General features: G+C 37.9%; 1 protein-coding gene across 4 annotated transcripts; it reads left to right on the forward strand.

Moving 5' to 3' along the window:
- The first annotated feature begins 538 nt into the window (after window positions 1–538).
- On the forward strand, window positions 539–6,691 carry SYP32 (syntaxin of plants 32). Of its 4 annotated transcripts, none has more exons than XM_082903174.1 (6): window positions 539–676; window positions 717–965; window positions 3,870–4,193; window positions 4,329–4,504; window positions 5,557–5,757; window positions 6,466–6,691. In XM_082903174.1, the coding sequence occupies exons 2-6, from the start codon at window positions 810–812 to the stop codon at window positions 6,623–6,625; spliced, it is 1,017 nt and encodes a 338-aa protein (XP_082759300.1). In that variant the 5' UTR covers window positions 539–676; window positions 717–809; the 3' UTR covers window positions 6,626–6,691. The 4 variants fall into 4 exon arrangements, with proteins under 4 accessions (XP_082759300.1, XP_082759299.1, XP_028094213.2 ...); XM_082903173.1 differs by having other exon boundaries at window positions 3,943–4,193; XM_028238412.2 differs by having other exon boundaries at window positions 539–965.
- Window positions 6,692–20,224: the final 13,533 nt, after the last annotated feature.

Here is a 20,224-nt window from a genome sequence, read left to right on the forward strand (position 1 = left end):
AATTCTTTATTTTTTCTCAATCAATAATACCACTTTGACCTAACTATCGCACCACTCTCTCTTGCTCGTGATTAGCACCACTATTATTATTATTTACAAGTATATAATGTGTTACCCATGAGAGCTGCAAAATATCATAGAAATGAATTCGGTAGTCGGTGATAATAAGAATAATATAATAATTTTATATTGATATTAGATTTTATTTAGATAATATTTTTTATTAATTTAATATCAAAAAAATTCTCATAAGAAAATATTTATAATTTTTATTTTTGACAAACTTGAGGAGATATATTTGTAAAGAAAAATACTTGGGAGCATTAATTAATGCTCCCACTAATTAGGTGGCAGTGGGTCCTACTATTAATGATGTGATGTTTTGGTCTTGAAGTTGTATTTTTTTTTTTTTTACTTTTTTAATGCATTAGTGCTATTAGTGATGATGTTTTTAGTGGAATGAATCATTGTTAATTTGTAAATTACTTTGTAATTAGCAAAAATAAATAAATATTGGGGGTGGGGGTGGGGGTGGGGGTGGGGGCGGGCATGAAATCAAAGAAACACCTAAAATTATAAAATCTAATTCAATCCAGATCTAGGGTTTCTTTCCTTCAAATTACCATCTCATCATTTCTTTCTTCTCTAATTCTTTTCTCGATTCTATACACATACATATATATATATATATATATATACTACCAAGAAAATGCCGGTGAAATCTTCTCAGTCGTCGTATCGAGATCGCACCCAAGAGTTTTTTAATGTAGCTGAGAAGCTACGCAAATCGTTCTCTTCATCAGCGCCACATGCCCCGACTAGTAGTACTAGTTCCACCACCATTGGTTCCAAGGATGAGGCACCCAGATCGGCCATCTCGATTCAGTCCGAATTCAGCAAGAGGGCTTCCAAGATCGGCTTCGGGATTCACCAGACTTCGCAGAAACTCGCAAAGCTCGCTAAAAGTAAGTCATTTTATTTGTGAATTTGTTAATTCTGTTGTTTATCTGTTAATGTGTGTTAATTTGGTTTTTAAATTGTGGATTTTGTTAGAAAATGGAGGAAATTGAATGTTCTTGATTAATTTTGTCGTTACATTGTGGAATTTGATGTAGATTATTATCGTATGCATTTCAATTACCAGTCTTTTTTCTTCGTAGAAAAGTTGTGATGAACAATATATTGAATGAATTGCAAGTTTAATTGTCTTCATTTACTTTTCTGAGGGTTTGTGGGTGGCAATGGGGTTTCAACTTTCTGTTTTCTTCTAGCTGCATTTGGCTTCATTTGATGTTGTTGAGGAACTTTACATATTTAAGTTGAAAAGTAATATGGGATTGAACTTTACAATTTGGAAACTCTTATTTGTTTTGAAAACAAACAATTGAAGCCTATAGTGTTTTTGAGAACTAGAGAAGTAGTATTTTTAGAGACACTTCTATCAATTCTCTTTGAAAATTTGTTTACACCTTGTACCTTGTTGTATGACTTGTATTTCTTCTTAGTTGATTAATGATGGACTTTTAGTATTTTTTTTCCTTGATGCCTAATTGCAATGGTTATGTTTTTTATGGGAAACTTTGGATTTTGAACTGTGAACTCAAGGGGTTTTAAGTTTATCTGGCACCATGATTGAGAGTATTTAAAAAACTAAAATAAAAGTTGTATGGCACCACTATGATGATAGGGCCATAAATCCATGGGAAGAATGGAGCTGGGAATATATATATTCCTTGAGGTTGTTTAGGTTGGAGATATTCTTGTCATTCCTGAAAGTGACAATAAAGTGTTAATATTTTGGGAGGGAGACGGTACTAATGTTTAGCTTGCTTAATTCTGCAAAAGATTATGTTTGTTTCAATGTGACGCTTCTATGGAAGAGCTTTGCCAATAAGTAAATAGATTTGAAGTGTAGAGAATAATTTTAAGTTTTTAAGAAGTTCATTGAATAAACCTAAGAGGTAATCCCCAAGTCTAATTTGAGATATTTTTCTAGGTGAATGGAGCATAAGTTTGGAGGCCGTTCCAGCACAGAACTAGTTCTTTGAAACAAATAATTTGAGTATGCCTTGATTTGGAGGTTGGTAGATATGTAAAGGAGTACAGCAATCATGTGCATGAACATAGAGCATAAGTAAGCTGGCAGAGGTGGTTTACAATTGTGACATTCTTTATTTTGCTGCACCTGGGGAGCTTGTTAATTCACAATAAATAGTTCTTTGTATGTTGACAATAGTTTGAAAATTGAAACAAAACAATGTCACTGAGGATAAAAATTCTCTTGACAAGGGCTTCTTTATATTCAAATTAAAAATGAAGAAGATATGGGGAAAATTCTTGAAATTGGGCCATTTTATTTTGGAAGTAGACTAATTTTAGGGAGAAGATAGCAGCTGTACATGCATTTGACTAAGAGTGAATTCCCTTTTGTGCTCATTCCGATGAAATTCTATAATATTCCCCTAGAGCTTTGGACAAATGATGGGCTGAGTTATGTGGCTAGTGTTATTGGTCAACCTTTGTACCTTGATGAGTATGCTGAAGTTCATAGTAGGCTTATTTTTGTAAAATTGCATTGATTTTTTTTTTACTTTTTATTTTTTATTTTTATGAGGGTGTTTGGGACTAATTCCCCAAAACATCTAGTCCCCCTCCCCATCTCACATATACTGGATAATTAGTGGGCCTAAGCACCTAAGGGTGGCCTCAAGGGTGTGTTGAAGTTAATGCTACTTCAGAAATACCAAAGTTTTTCATGTAAAATTTAGGCTATGGTAACCCGTATGAGATATGTGTGGAGATGCCATGGAAATCTCAAAAATGTGATGAATGTAAGGCCATTGGTCTTGCCACAATTTTTTGTCCTCACAAACTTAGGTCATTAGCTTCTCTACTTCTTTGCGTAAATATGAATGGAGATTTAAGGAGGGAAAAAAGGATTTTAATTGGGAAGAGGTGAAGAGGAGATGTAAGGATGTGGCACAATGCTCATCGAAAAGAGTAGTTTCTACTCCCTCCTTTTGCAGCCTTATCAAATATATTTGATGTGTTTTCATCTTGTGATCTGAAAAGGTAGAGCTCAAGGGAGGGGGGATGAATTGGTATCCCCTTGTGAGGCCAGCCCGATCAGCTCTTGAGGTGGTGGATAATGTGGATAATTAACTAAAGACAAAGTTGGGGCTTAAAGAAATATGGTAATTCCTCCTAGAGATTAGATTCAAAAAAGGCTTAAAAGATTTTATAGTCTAAATCTTGCTATGGAATAAAGCTTGAATTTTTACGGTAAGCAAAAGAAGTCGGGCTTCAAGCTTTCCAACTCAATCTTGAAGAACCCCAAGAGCAAGGAGGTGTGGGATAAAAGTCTTTTGTGCCTAGCCTCTCCCCTCTCAGGGGGTGAGTATTTTCCATCCTTGGGTGTGAGTAGTGCCTTTTTTTTTTTTTTTTTTTGTGTGTGTGTTAATCTTATGTGATGATTGTTGTATGGTTTTAGCCTTGACTCTCAGGCTGTCAGACTTCTTTTGTTTGCAGTCTATGTCAATTGTGGGCCTCTTTCTTTGTCTTGCTTTGTTTCATTTGTTAGACCCTTCGGGTCGTGTCTTGAATTTTGTTGTATATTCTCCTTTTTTGGTAATAAAGTGCCCACTTACCAAAATTTAAAAAAAAAAAAAGAAAAAGAACTGAAATAGCCTCCCTAGCTTTGTTATTTCCAATTGTGAGAATCACTTGGTATTGTACTTTAGAGACATTGCATAAGCACTGGAGAAAAGAATGAGGTCAATCATTATTGAAATTTTAAAGAGTCCCTCGTGTGTTTTTGCTGACACATCTTTGTTGACAGTATAATTCCACTCTTCCTCAATTTTTTTCAGGGAAAATTATTAGAAATGAACTCATTTGAATCTAAGAATGTAGTTATGAAATATTTTCTCTGCATACCTTCAGTGGCAAAGAGGACGTCAGTTTTTGATGATCCAACAATGGAGATCCAAGAATTGACAACGGTTGTCAAGCAGGATATCACTGCACTGAATTCAGCTGTTGTGGATCTCCAACTCCTCTGCAACTCCCAAAATGAAAGTGGAAATATATCAAGTGACACCACCACCCATTCAGCCACTGTTGTTGATAACCTAAAGAATCGCTTAATGAGCGCCACAAAAGAGTTCAAGGAAGTCCTCACTATGCGTACAGAGGTATATAAATTGTTTGGCATAGCTACAAAGTGGTGGTTTGATATTGTAATCTCTTTCTTGATTAGAAGTGCTTTCGCTCCCTTTATCTGTAATATTTGAGTCTTTGACAAACATCTTTGAGTTTTTTGGGTGCAGAACTTGAAGGTTCATGAGAACAGAAGGCAATTGTTTTCTTCCACTGCTTCAAAAGATTCTACTAATCCTTTTGTTCGCCAGCGTCCATTGGCTGCCAGAGCAGCAGCTAGTGCATCAGCATCTCCTCCTCCTCCATGGGCCGATGGCTCAGCATCTTCATCCCAGTTATTTCCTAGGTAAATGTAAAATCATTTTGACTATGTGCGTTTCTTAATGACCAAAAAATTATCATTATTTGGCTCTCTCTCTCGATGTGTGTGTCGGCAAACATTAGCACTCTTTGCTTTCTTTTTCTGAAGCTGTTATTTATTTATTTATTATTATTATTATTTATAAACAGCATTTTTTTATCAGTAAAATTTATTTTTATAAACCGCTTATACTTTTGACAATTTGAGATTGATAAATAATGCTTACGATTCTTTTAAAAGGAGAAAACTTATCAATGGTTCTAAGGTAGCAAAATTCTTTGTCAGGTAAGTTCCTACCCGCATGAAAGGCGTAACAATTTGGGCACTCTCAGAGAGAGGCTCTTAAGAATTCTTAATTGGCTAGTTGTAAATAGCCCCAGGCTAAGCGAGGGGGTGAGGAATGGGAGGTTTTTATAAATAGACTGCACTCAATTCATTTTGAATTCACTCATCCAAATATTTGCCACACTTTTCCTGGTGAGAAACCATGTGTACCTTTTACAAAAAATGGTCATCTTTTGGTCACGCAATTTCTTCAATTCTTTTCCATTCCAATCAGTTGAAGGTTGTACTTGCCAACATTTGGAATTCCATGCTCAATATTATCACTCATGGATGCTGCTAATGCATTTGTTTTTTAATCACATATTATAGGAAAATGGTCCACAATTACGACGTGCTTCCCATACGTTTTTTGCTTGCTAATTGTAGGAATTGTCTAATGTACAATACGGTTTGGTATCACTTTTAATTTGAGCAGTTGCATCTCGAAGAATCACTTGCTTTCTGGTTGAAGTCTAGAAAAATGTATCTTAAAGATTAAATTTAGTACGTCACATTCACATGCATAAAGTTTGATGTCAGCATTTTTTTTTTTTTTTTTTTTTTTTCTGTAGATCCTGGAAAACACCACAACAATGTAATTCTGTTGTTGTTGTTGCCCATGTATAAACTTGCCACATGTTTCAACTTCAATTTTCGTTGGGGATAAAATAATTTTCTTTACTGAGATTGTGTTGCTTGTTTTCCTTTTATAGGAAGCAGGCAGATCGAGAATCTCAGCCACTTCTGCAACAACAGCAACATCAACAGCAACAGCAGATGGTTCCTTTACAAGACAGTTATATGCAGAGCCGAGCTGAAGCTCTCCACAATGTGGAATCAACTATTCACGAGTTGGGCAACATCTTCACTCAATTGGCAACCATGGTTTCTCAGCAAGGAGAGCTTGCAATCAGGTTGGTTCATGGATTGCTCACACGTGCATGTGTTGTCAACAGCACAACAATGACGACACTTTCTCATGATCAGTCATGCATTTGGGTTATCACTAAGAGTTTAGCAAATAGCACCCTCCATAGGTAGATTAGCTTTCTATAGTCATGTGTTTGTGTGCAGTGGTTAATTGCTTCCATTTTAGGGAAAGCAAATTTCCTTAATTTGCCTGTGCTTTTCTGTGTGATGTTAGTCAGCACCCTTCAGTAATCCATATTGTCTAGGCGCCATGGGCTTAGTGATTACCAGAGGAATTTATCAGGAATGCTTTGACCTGTGACTTGAGTGGCAGAAAATATTATTGGGACCCATGGCCCCACCTTGATGATTTATCTATTCATTTTTTAGGCCTCTATGCATAGATCATCCATAACAAAAATCAGATTGATTTAATAATTGTAGTCACATAATTCATTAGATTTTGTCTTAAAAAAATGAATTTTCTATTTACAAAATCATACTACTTGTTTAGTTTTTTGAAGACAAATATGATGAATCATGTGACTACGATTATCACATCTATAAGATGAACGGATGTGTGGCTCATGGTGGGCTCACAGGTCCGGACTGAACCAGTCCAGTCCACACTGTGGACTTGAGACAAGCCTAACTAGTCTTAAACTCCTATAAAGATGGACTGAATGTTCACTGGATACTATTGTGGCTGGCAGGATTGATGAAAACATGGATGATACACTAGCAAATGTGGAGGGGGCACAGGGGCAGCTAGTCAGGTACCTGAACAGCATATCATCGAATCGATGGCTGATGATCAAGATATTTTTTGTATTGATTGTATTCCTTATGATTTTCCTATTTTTTGTGGCATAATAGTTTTTTAGTAGAATCATTAAATAAAGAAAAGGGAAGAAGAGCTCTATCTTTTCCTTCTTACTATTGGGGAGCCTCTGCTTGTTTTTCTTCTTCTTAGGAAGTTCAAAAATCTGAACATGCTGCAAATTTGGCATACCAAAAATCCTTTAACTGGGGGTAAGTTTTGACATCACTATGATCCTAATTGAACACTGCTATCCACAAACCGAAACTGAAGTGAGCTGTTGCATCTTCTTTGTTGCAATTCTTAAGGTTATGTTTGGTTGGGGGATTTGGAAAGAGAAAGAAAAGGTGTGTGAAACTAAGTGAAATGTGAGTATATTTTATTCACATTTTACTTACTATTTTTCGTTCCCTTTCCAAATTCCCAAACCAAACATAGCCTAAAGGGTAATACATACTAACATGGTTGAAATATGAAACAAGGGTAGACGTGTGTGTGCATATTGATTGTGTTTATTTGGGGGGTTAGGCCATGCTATATATGGTAATCAATACCGAATTTCATGTTTTGATACAAAAGTAGACCTTTGGATTGACAGTGCTTTCGGATTATATATCCCCATATGGGAGACTAAAGGATGTGGAACACAAAATTGGAAGGATTAAGAGAGTCTCGATTAGAGGATTAAGAGACTAAAATATCCTAAAACTATGCTCATTACTTCATATATTCCATGTCTAACGATTTTGGTTGTCTACATGAGCTGAAAACCTTACTAAGGGTTGGTTTGGGATGTTATAAAAAAGTGTACTTATTGACTTATTAGCTTATATGGGTTGGGTTTGGATTGAGTTTGATGTGATGTGTTAGAGAGGTGATGTGATTTAAATAAGATGATGTGACTTAAATAAGATAATAACTTTTTAACTTTTTGTATTATTTAAGTTATGCCAAACTTGACCTAAATTACATTTGTCCAACCATGGATGTGCAAGTATCATTGTATTTTTTACAACTATTATACTTTTTAGTAAGAGTGTTGGTGGCTATATAATTATTCTTAAAAGTTTAAAGGAAAGGATAGGATAGAAGTTTACTAATTCTCCTTTTAATCTATAAGCATTTAAAATGTGGGATGAGATTAGGTGCGCAACTTGGGCAGGTTCAACCTGGACAATTCAACCTATTTTTGAATTCGGTTTGGACTTTAACAAAAATTCAGAACCCGAATTAAATTTAGGCGGGGTTGGGCAAAGATATCAAACAATCTAAGCAAGCAACCTAGAATTCGAAATATACATATAGGGTGCGTTTATTTGGACGAATTGGATAAGGGGGGATTATAATCTAAAGGACTATTAGTCTTGGGATGTATTGTCTCAGGACTAGTTGATTGGTCTAAACTTATATCTTATGTTTGTTTAGTCATGGGATTAGATGTCTAGATTGGACTATTTTTAGTTATCCAATGTTTGTTTGGGATATTATGGAGAAGGATAAATGCTCAAATGACTATTTTATATTTTTCAATTATTTACTAAGTAATAACAATATTAAACATAGTTTTAATATTTTAATTATTTTTAACTAGATTAAATAAAAAATTGTTTTATTTTATTTTTTGCACAATATTTTAATTATTTTAATTTATTATTTTCAATTAAATTAAATTTATAATTTATAATTTATATTTTTTATTTAATATATAATTTTAAATTAACGACAATAAAAAATAATTTTATTTAATATATAAATTAAATTTTCAACAACACTAAAAAAATTTAATTTATAAGGCCATAATTTATAATTTATTATTTTAATTAAATTAAATTTATAATTTATAATTTATAATTTATAATTAAATTTTTTTATTTAATATATAATTTTAAATTAACAACACTAAAAAAATAATTTATAAATGTTCAAAAGACTATTTTATCCTTTTTTAATTGTTTGCAAAGTAATAACATGAACGATAAAATGAACATTTCACAAAATAATCCCATGAGATATCAATCCCATGGTTTCTATCCCACCCTCCCCCATGGGATAGGATAGTCCCATATTTGTGGGACTAATAGTCCGGGGGGACTATTAATCTGGAGCAAAACAAATGAAACAAACAATGGACTATTAGTCCACTGGGACTAATAGTCTAATCTCACCCCCTAATCCTTCAAAACAAACACACCCATAAATTATTAGTTAATATATGATATTAAAGTAATTTAAATTATTAAATCATACTGTACATATATACACAAGTAATATAAAATCTTACATTTTTTATTCTCACTCATAAATTGTAAAAACTACCATAACGGTATCTAGGGGTCATCAATGGGACAAGTTAGGCTTATGCAACCCGGAACTATTGTGTCCAAATTTAATGGGTTTTTGGGTCTCTGATGAGACTAGTATGGGCTAGACTTATTCAAAAAATTAAAATCACATTCTATCCATAAGTCCAAATTTTATCGGTCAAAATCAAATTGAGTTGGGCTACACATTTTTTATTACACATATATTATTAAGTTTTACACATTTTTCATTCACATATTTTTAATATTTTTATTAGTTTTTTTTTTCTCTTTTTTTTTACATAATTCAAGTATTTTGATTTTTTTTTTTTTTACCTTTGTACATCTCATATAATTCAAGTATTAGCAGGCCCCAGTTGGGACTCCTTATACTTGTTCGCCCGCGCGAACAACCTCCTTTCCTCCTCCTCCTCCACTTTCCTCTGCACCTCCAACTCCTCCCTTTCTAGATCCCCTCCCAACGGCTGCGGTCCCAAGTTTAAGGCAAACAGAACCGACAATAGGACAAGCTCGTCCCACCTTACTCCTTTCTTCTCCCTCCAATCCCTCACCCTCTTCACTCGGTCCTCAGTCGCCTTGTCTAGCTTGGGCTCGACCGATTTGGTGGGCACCTTCCAAGTTGTGCGAACTCCCGCCCCGCCGTTTGCCGCCACAAAGAACCACCTTGGCCTCCAGCCTTTTACCGAAGATGGCAAACCCGCCACCAAACCTCGTTCAACCACCGCCTGCAGTGTAACCCCAGTGTCCTGCTGGCCGGAGGCCTTGTAGCACGAGAAGAACTCATCTACCGTCAAGGCCAACCCTTCCGTTGCTTGCGGCCAGGAACTCGCGCACGTTATCAATATTTTCCAGGCGTTTGGCATTAACTGACCTGGTGCCGCATCTAGTTTATTCAACACATTAACCACAACTTGAGGCAGCGATAGCCTCACACCTCCTCGTAATGCCTCCTCGTACAAGCTAAATTCCCCCGTCCGTGCACTGACGCCCTCTCGGTGGATGTCGGCAGCCTCAACCCTATTTCCAAAGGAATCTAGTACTTCCCCCTTATTCCCTCCAACTCTGCCGGTGTAAGAGTGGATCTGTCTGCCTTTGTATGCCAGTGATCTGGTTCTGCCTGGCTGATTGGCCTTGGAGCTGTTATCATGGTGGAACCATGGGATCGTCCCACCAACTCCCCCACCCTCTCTGTCCTGTACTGCTGCGCTAACTCCACTACATCATCATCACCAAGTGGATCCACCCTGACATTCGCAGCTTCTTCTTGGGCCATTTCTATGGTATGTCTGCAAATCGCCTCAGATGTAGGTGCAAGGAACTTGAAAAAGTGTTGCAGAGGTGTATCGTGAGCAACAAAGGAATTCACACTCTGAATGATTTAATTTTTTGCAAACAAGTAGGTGAATCGAATGATGCCAAAAGCCCACGGTTTGCCCGTATTCTAAGGATCCCAATTAATTTTCGCCAGTTTGAAAACTTTTCAAATCATCCGCCAAAACTGTCTTTTCAACACCCATAATGACCTACCGTCTCATTTCTGCCCCAACGCCTAATCTCCCCCCACGAGATGTTGCCACGTGTACGACCACGATCCACTGTCTCCTCCCCTTACCCCGTCTTTTCCACTTTCAAATCACCACGTGACACGCCGCCTCTTGAGCCTCCCGCCCCGCCACCTTACCTGTTGCGGTCGGCCCCCCTCGTGGTCGGCCCTCCCACTCGGCCAACCCTCATGGTCGGCCCTCCTCGTGGTCACCCCTTCCACTTGGCCATCCTTCGTAGCCGGTCTACCCCGTGGTCGGCCCTCCTCGTAGTCGGCCCTCCCACTCGGCCAACCCTCGCAGTCGGTCCACCTCGTGGTCGCTTCTCCCACTCGGCCACCCTTCACGGTCGGTCCACCTCACGGTCGGTCCACCTCCTCGGTCGACCCCCATCTTGCCATTCCCTGACATCCTCATTCCCTTCATTGGTATTCCCTTCGTTGGACTAAAGCTGCACTCGGGAATTGGGGACTACTGGCATGGCTAAGCCCATAAAGGCCCCATGAAGGGCATAGCCCACTATAAACAACTCAAGCCCATCACGTAGAGCCCAGTACATAACCCAGCTGGTGGAGTCCAGAACAGTTGGAATCCAACATGGCACAAAGAGCCAATGACATTCAGACATATGGCAGGCAAAGGACAAGCCACATCAGCAGACAAAGATCTGCAAAGTTATTGCCATTGCACATCACCATTAATGCAGCCCATCACAGCATTTATTACAACAACACCTCTCCATCGGAACAGCACCACCTTACCCTGAACAAGGTAAGCTACAGCATAGACTTTCGGCGGGGAGGGCAGGTCGGAAGGGACAGCGAAATGATTACCAAAGGATATAAGCAAACGTTGAAGACAAGAAGAATGTTAAGCTTTCTATCTCTAATATCTCCCTCTATACTCTACTTCTCTTCCTAACTTGCTCGTCTGAGGGTTCACTGGGGGATTACCCCGTTCCCCGTTGAACTTGTTTGCAGGTTATCCGGTGGGCTTGATCATTTTGACGTGGGCCTAAGGAGCTTGGACCTATCCGATCCATTCACTGGAACAAACTGTATCATCATGATTTTTTTTTTTTTACCTTTGTACATCTCATATAATCAAAAAAAATAATCAAGGCGGAGAGAAAAAACAGAAAGAAAAAAAAAATAAAAAGTTTAAATATGAGAACAAAAAAAATAAATTAAACATTAGATAAAAATAAATCAAATTAAACATTAGAATTACTCATGCTAGTTCTTACAGATCAGGTTTATGGGCGGACTCGGATTACAAACATTTTTCTAAAGTCTTAAATTATTTTTTAGTGGGTTGGGATGGGTCGGGTACTCAAGTGGGCTAGGAAAAGCTATCGGACGAGTTGGGTAATAATAGGTTTTTTGTCCGCGGTTCATTTGGGGACCCCTAGCAGTATCTCTCTTATATTATATAAATTATTTGTTTTGATATTATTAATATTTTTTATTAAAAAAAAATGTAAATAGAGTCTAATTTTAATAAATTAATTATTTAGCTATAAAAATAAAAAATAAAAACTAACTAAAATTCATGTATAATTTGGGTTTAACTCGGGTCAAACTTGGACAGATAACTTTGGATTACATTTCAAACTTGAACAAATTTCAACACAATTTAAGTTGGATTTAGATAACCTTCTAACCTGATCGAACCGTCGGAATTGTACCCCTAGATAAGATACATTTTACGTCTCTAAAGTTAATCTTTAAGAGATTGATAATTTAAAGACTATCAATTCTAAGTGGGGGTGTGTTTCATGCGATTTGAGACGGTGGGTTGGGTTATTAAATTTGGTGGATTGGTAGCCGACGGGTTAAAATTTGTTAAACTCACCTAGAACGATCCAACCGCCTCTATGTATATGCATAATTACATTGCACCTATTCCCATACAATCTTCTACCTCCGATGCCATTAATCAAAGAAAAATGTTATGAACTAAATATTTTACTAAATGTCTCACATAAATGTGGGACCCACACAATATGATTTTCATGTGGATTCCACACTCATACGAGATATTTGATAGAATATTTAGTAAAATATTTGAAATTCCTAACATTACTCTTAATCAAATGGCACTTATCATTACTTTTTATCGCATATATATATTTTTAATCTGATTACTTTGTATATTAATATATGAAATATGATTTTAAATAACATCATTCATTCCATTAATTGTAGGTTGTATAAAAGTATAAATAAAAAAACAATTTTTTGTTTGAAAATTGTAAATAAATTAAGATTGTAGTCATTCATGATCTTTGTCATTTTGTATGTGCCCAATTCACTATCGTTGGTTTGAATCTGTAAAAACTATTCAACCAACTTGTCAGTTTTAAGGAGAAGTGGGTTGATCTTGAGTTAAAAAATTCTCAATCTGTCAAGAATAGTTAGTTGATTTTCCTTCAAATTCAACTCAAATCGACCTATTCACACCCTCAATTCTAAGACTAAACATATATTACAATGCAACAAAACGAAATGAACATGGCAATTGGAATTCACATCCATGCAAAAAGTAAGGATTGTCCTAGGAAAAATACATTTAGAAATTTTTACTCATATGACAGGGTTGTGATTTAATATGTGGTTTGTTCGGTGTTCGTAACATTTTCAGCCTAGATGGAAAAATGGGATGGCTTACAGTGGAAATAGGAATGTGGAAGTTGAAGTGAAAAAAGAAAAGAAAAAAAAAATTATTGAAACTACACATGGAGGAGACCGCCATGAGATGGTTGAGTGTTCGCTACCCTATCTCTTCTAATTAACTTGATTAACCTCATCATGTTTTAAATAATTCATTATTTTGATTCATAATTTTAAAAATATTACAGTCATATTATTTTAAATAAATTTTTATAAAAGTTTACACTTATAAATCATTTAGCATCTCTTAATAGTTAGTGTCGTCTCCAATTTGATTAAGTATTTAATTAAAAAAAAATCATTTTACGTCTCTAAAGTTGATCCCAAAGTTATATTTGATTGGAGGTCTGGGGAGGGGAATTGGGGTACGAGTGAAGCGGGCCCCATTCATACCATGTTTGGACAAGAAATGTGTGGGGGGATTGGTTTCCTCTTAAAATAGTATTCCAACACTAGGAACGGATTAGCAAAGCTTGGAAGCCCATATGATTGAGATGCAATCCCACGGAATTAATGGATGAAAGATTATTTTATCCTTTAACTTATATGACGACAATAATGGAAGAAAGATAATTATGGAATTTCATAGATTTGATCCCAATTAATTAATATCATCACACTACTACACAAACAAATACACTTTATTTTATATCTTCAATTTAATATCACCACATTACTAATCTTTTCATTCAATCTCATCATACTCATAATTCTATCCAACCTAATCCACCAAATAAACGTGGCCTTGGGATATACCCCATTCATGATTAGGATTCGAGCCCTAGCATCCCCATACCCCTTCCCCATAGGTAGATAATGGCAATGTACTCTAAAAAAAAGTGTTAACTTGACTCAAAAAAAAATCTAAAAATTTTTCATTTAAAGAAAAAAGAAAGAAAAAGTTCATCACTGTTTTATTTACCCGAAAGAAAATAATTTTCCACTAATTTAGAAGGAAAAATCTTAAGGGGTTTGGCTTAGTGGGATGAGACTTAAGAGGTCACTGGGTCAAATCTCATGAAGGCCAAACATTCTAAATCTTGGGACCATTGGAGGTTTGCTCGGGGCCTTAATCTCCAGACCCCAGAATTAGTTGAAATACACAAAAACTAGCCAAGACAACTGGTTATCAGAAAAAAGAAAAAAAAATCACTTTTAAACGGAGAAAAAAGAAAGAAAAAGAAAGAAAAAGAAAGCATGCATGAGCGTAAACTGACTCGAATAGCTAATTATAAAATAAATAAATAAATAAAGGATTTTTGGTGAAAGGCCTCAACTTGTGAAGTTTTTTTTTTTATTTATTTTTTAGAATGAAACAAACATCCATATATCAAAACCTTAGGTATTAGTAGTTACATTTTTAGCCAGATTATGTGCTGATTGAATTACACTTCTTGCAACTTTACAAATACATACATAGTTCAAACACTTTGCATAAGCTAGAATAGCATTAATAATCGTAGTAACCTGCCAATCCTCCTGACTTCCTTTCTGCTAAAGTATCTTGACCATTACCTGGCAGTCTGTGTGCATAGTTACATGTTTCAAACCTTGTTGTACAGCCCATCGAATTGCATCCAAGCATGCATGCGCTTCAGCTAGTAATGGATGTTGTAATGATGTCTTCACCACAGCTCGTCTTTTGATATGCTGCTTCTTGTTGTCCAAACAAATCCATGCAATTCCAGCATTATCTATTGATGATTTCCATGAGCCATCTATGATGAAATTCCAAGAATCTATGGCACTGTTGTTATCCATGACATTTTGCACAATGCATATGTTAGAGGTGTTATTATCTATATTAATTGCATAAGTAGAGCATTTGCCATTGCCATTTTTATTAAGACTGGAAGACATAGCAAAAGTTTCCTGACTTCCTTTAATGTACTCTCAATATTTGGGAAATTCTAATGGAAGACCACTTGATTCCTTCGTAACCATATTGTCCAAAGAATGGCAACCGATTGGATAACAATTTGAGTGTCTTTGACTTGTTCAATCCCATCTATAAACCATTGAAAAAATGATGCAGGCACTCCAATGCTAAAATTCAAACCCAAAGGAGATCCCCTCCATACTCTTTGTGCCCATTCACACTCAAAAAACACATGTTCAATTGTCTCCTCATCATTGTTACATCTAGCACATCTAGTGTTAACATGCACCCATGTTTTTTTAATTCCCATTAGACTGGAAGAATTCTATGAAGACATTTCCAAATGAAGATAGTCCATTTTGGAGGTAAGCCTATATTCCATAACTTTTTCCATACCTCTTGTGAAGAGGTAGTCCTGTAAAACATAGGATAAGTACGAATCAAGGCTTGTTTATATCCAAATTTGACGGAATAAACTCCATTTTTTACTGGGATCCAGACTAGTCTGTCTTCACAAGGGTAATTTGGAATGTGAACCGATAGAATAGCTCTTATATAGTCCACCAAGAAGAACAATATTAGCGAATTCTCCCTTCAACAGCCTTGATCCTAATCAATAAGATGTTCTACCCGCATGCCTAGAAGAGATCTTGTAATATCCCTTCCTTGTAATGGATTGGGCATGGATTCTCGACCATGGAGGGATACAATTAGTCATGTTCACTGACCTTAAGGTCACCATTCTTCATCATTGTGTTCTCCTGAACCGCTATTGCTGCACAAAAACTCACTCAAACCTTTCACGTACATATGGAAGGGCAAGATTATCCAAAAAAAATAGAAAAATATTTATGTGTCATCTATCAAGTATGAGCCTCCATGTGAGGGGGTTTATGAAGAAAAAACTTATGGGCTATTATTTTCACCAAAGAAGACCCTAATGGAAGGGTTTTGGCCAAATTTTTCCAAAAAAAAAAAAAAATAGAATTGAAAAAAAAGAAAGAATGCATGCATTATCAGAAGTGAGTTTCAATTAACAGTTTTTAATGATATTAAAAATATATTTTAATTAATAATTCTAATAATTTTATCATTGTATAAATTTTAATAAGAAGTATTTATAATTTTTAAAATTATAAAGAATAATATATATATACTTTAAATAAATCTCACAATATTTGTAATTTATCTTAAAATTATTAGTTAATATAAGTTAGGGGTGTAAAAATGGTCCGAGACCCATGAGCGGCTTGAAACTCGCCCGAGGCCCAAAGTGGGCCCAACCTATTTCGGCCCCGAGCCCAACCCAGCCCAATACCATAAGCCTAGGCCTGGGCCTGGACCTAGGCCTTTCATTTGAAGCCTAGCTCGACCCATTGGCCCGTTGACCCGGCCTAGCCCGGTCCAAAAAAATTTATGGCCTATCCTGGCCCACTCAGCCCTCTCTCTTCCAACGGTCAAATTTCAAAAAAAAAAAAAAAAAAAAAAACTAAAAGACAATTTGCAACAGTTAAATAATTAAAAAATAATATAAATAAAATAAAAGCTTGATCTTACAAAAATTTAAAAAATTAAAAAATAAAACAACACAACACAACTGTTATTTCCTTACAATGAATAAAAAATAAAAACTAAAATAATAATAATAATTCTAGTATGCTGCCCCCGCCTGCCTTCTCCTACCCTGCCTCCTTTGCATGTATCACGTCATTTTTTCACTCACATCAAGTTGCAATGAAAACAAAAAAACAAAAAAACAAAAATTATGCACCTCTGTTTGCTGCCCGCCCCTACTGTGCCGTCCACCTGCCCTTGTGCTATGCATCACTCAATCTTCAACTCATATCAAGTTGCAATGAATGAATGAAAAAAAAAAAATATATATATATATATATATATATGTGTGTGTATATATATTTTATAAATTTATTTCAACCTTTCAAATTACTATAAGGGTTGGTTTGGGAAGTGGGTTGATTTTTTAGTTTTTTGGCTATTTTAGCCTGGGCTAAAAAGTTTGGTTTGAGAAGGGTTTTTTACTTTGACTTTTTTGACTTTTTTTGTGAGAGAAGAGTGTAATGATTATGGGTTAGATGTGATGTTTTATTTTTTGTGGCTAAAATAGCCTATGTTGTCTGGGCCGAGCTGCGTTTTGGGCATTGAGGCCCAAAACACGAAGGACTAAGTAAGAAGGCCGCAATAGATACTCCGGCCCAGAAGGGCAAGAATACTCCGGCCTTGGGAAGACAAAGTTACTTCGGCCCAAGGAGGTGAAATTACTTCGGCTCACGAAGGATAAAGTTACTTCGGTTAGAAGATTGTAAATGAACTTCGATCTGGGAGTGACTTGAAGTCAGACCGGCCTTGAAGTTTTACCGACCTTAGAGGTATACCGGTTTGGGAGTTATACCGGTCGAGTCGTTGGTTCGGTCCGAATACACCACGGTTCGTGTATGAAAGAACCGAGATATGGTGTAGCATGAAGAAGAACCAAACTACTGTTAGTACGACCTACTTTACTTCGGTCAAATGATAGTTCGGCCATGGAGAAAACCATCCCACTTGGTTTAAGCAGTGGGGGAGGGTGTAAAAGGATAAGCATTATCCTTTGGAGTATGAATCCTAGGAGGATTTTGCCTGGAGAAATACAAGTCCTACCAGGATTGTGCCACGGGAAACTTATAAAAACCCACAAACATCACCTTGGAGGAGGTAATTGAACACAATCTTTCTGAAAACTTAGAGCTTTGTCTATTTGTCAAGTTTTCTGACTTAGGCATCGGAGAGGTTTCCGGCACACACCCGCCGGCTAGCTCACGTTTGTGTTTTCAGGTGACAAAGCGACGTCGTACGGAGGAGCGTGGATTTGGTCAACAGGATTATACGAGAAGAATTATTTCCTCCCCGTACAATTGGCGCCGTCTGTGGGAAGAACAGACAAGAACAAAAACCTCTTGACTAAGCTTCTCATTTTTCACAAATCAATGGCACACATTGAAGACCTACCGCAGTCCGCCGTCGACGGGCTAACTCCAGACGGGGGCGCCAGACGAGAAGGATTACCCTCTGTCCCTCCTATGGCAGATCTGGAGCCCCAACAACATAACTCCAGGAGGAGTGGCAGGGGAAGGCGGAATAGCAGCCCTCGTCACTCTCAAAGTCCTGATAGGCAAAGAAGGAGGATTGATCCTCAAGCCTTGGAAGATCGCGTAAAGGAACAAGATGAGCTAATTCGGAAGATGGCGGCAGACATGGAAGCATTAAAACGCCAGATGAAGACTAAGGATGTGGCGACAGGAGAGGGGCGCAAGCACAAGACGCCCCCTCGCCACTCAGAGAATCGTAGTAGGAATACTACACCCTCCCAAGGAGAGAGCAGAAGCCTCAGGACAGGCGACACTCACTCCTTATCTTCCAGGACTCGTCACTCCAGGTCTGAGAGGACGAGATCCGAAAGATCTTATACTGAAGGAAGCACGTATTGGCCTTCCCATTCACACCAAACCAGATCTAGACAAACAGAACTACCCAGGTCATCCGACTTACGAACCGTGCTCGAAGAAAAAGCACGATGCAAGGAGGATGCCAGGGCAAGGGATCCACACCGAGTTTCGGCCTTACAACGGTTGGCTCCTCGGACGCATGGAAGCGTCGAGGTTGGAATGCCAATACCGCGACCGGCCTACGAACCAACGGAGAAGGCATTGGCGAGATTACAGACTTCGCCGTTTGTCCCAGCAATCGAAAACGCGCCCCTACCATCAGGCTTCCTTCAGCCGAAATTCACCACATATGAAGGGAAGACGGACCCGTATTCACACTTTCGCCACTTTCGCCAAGCCATGGCTGTATACAGACGAAACGAGGCCTTAATGTGCATACTCTTCCCGTCAAGTCTTGGCGACCTAGGCTTGACTTGGTTCGAAAAGCTCCCAGAGGGCAGCATAGCCTCCTGGGCCCAATTGGCAGAAGCGTTCGTAACAAGGTTTCGAACAAACACTAAAACACCGGTGGAGATAGACCAGTTACTCTCCATCGACATGGGTGAAAAAGAGACCCTCAGATCCTACAACAGTCGCTACTGGGAGACTTTCAACCAGATTGGAGATTGCCCCACCAATCTAGCCATTGCGCAATATAAAAGAGGCCTACCAGTAGGGAACAGACTAAGGGATTCGATTACCATGACGCCACCCCTCACCATGGAGGCCCTGATGGAAAGAGTGCATCAGCACATCAGGGTAGAAGAGGATGGCGCACGGGCAAAAGCAAAATCTAGTGCAAACACGGTACCAGAAAAGAAGGCCTCAGCAAAGGTCAATACAGTAGATAGGCAGAATAAGAACGGGCGTGGCAGATGAGATAACGGAGAAGACCCAGACAAAAGATGGTTGAGAATCCGCACTGCCATAACAACGGTATTCAAAAAACCAATATATCGGATTCTGAGCGAAATAAAAGACGAGCCTTTTGTCAAGTGGCCAGCCAAGCTAGGGGAAGCTCAGAAAAATTACGACGACAAATCACGGTGCACCTTCCACAAAGAAAAGGGGCACCGAACTGAGAATTGCACGCCATTGAGACAGCACTTGGAAGAATTGGTGGCAGCAGGCCACTTGGACAAATACATTGAAGGAGGGATGCAACCGGCCCCCCAAGATCATAATGACCATCCCAACAGAATGCCAATCGATGCCGCACCACAAGGCGTCATCAATGTAATACATGGAGTCTTTGAACCTGAGCGTGTATGCGAGCTCAGGGGATCAATCAAGAAGGCTGAGCACTTTAGGGAAGTGTTAAGTGCCCAACCTGTCGCCAAGAAGGGGAAGACAGAGGCAACAAATGTCATGTCCTTTTCAGATAAGGACTTGGATCGAATATACTGCCCCCATAATGATGCCTTGGTCGTCACTCTCCGAGTCAAGGATTTTGACGTCAAGCGAATTCTGATTGACCAAGGTAGTTCATGCGAGATCATGTACTACGACACATTCAAACAACTGAAGCTGCAAGACAAAGACTTGGCACCTGCAGTTTCTCCCCTGATTGGATTCAACTCCATGCCAGAGTGGCCTGTGGGCAAAATAATCCTTCCAGTCAGAGCAGGGAGTGTAACAAAACAAGTGGAGTTCTGGGTATTAAAAGTCCCCTCCACATACAACATCATCCTGGGCAGAACATGGCTGCATGCCATGCGGTCAGTAGCGTCGTCATACCATCAGGTAATGCGGTTCCC

This window comes from Camellia sinensis, chromosome 13 (genome assembly GCF_055761805.1).
Source record: "Camellia sinensis isolate YWXY chromosome 13, ASM5576180v1, whole genome shotgun sequence".
Lineage (NCBI taxonomy): Eukaryota > Viridiplantae > Streptophyta > Magnoliopsida > Ericales > Theaceae > Camellia > Camellia sinensis.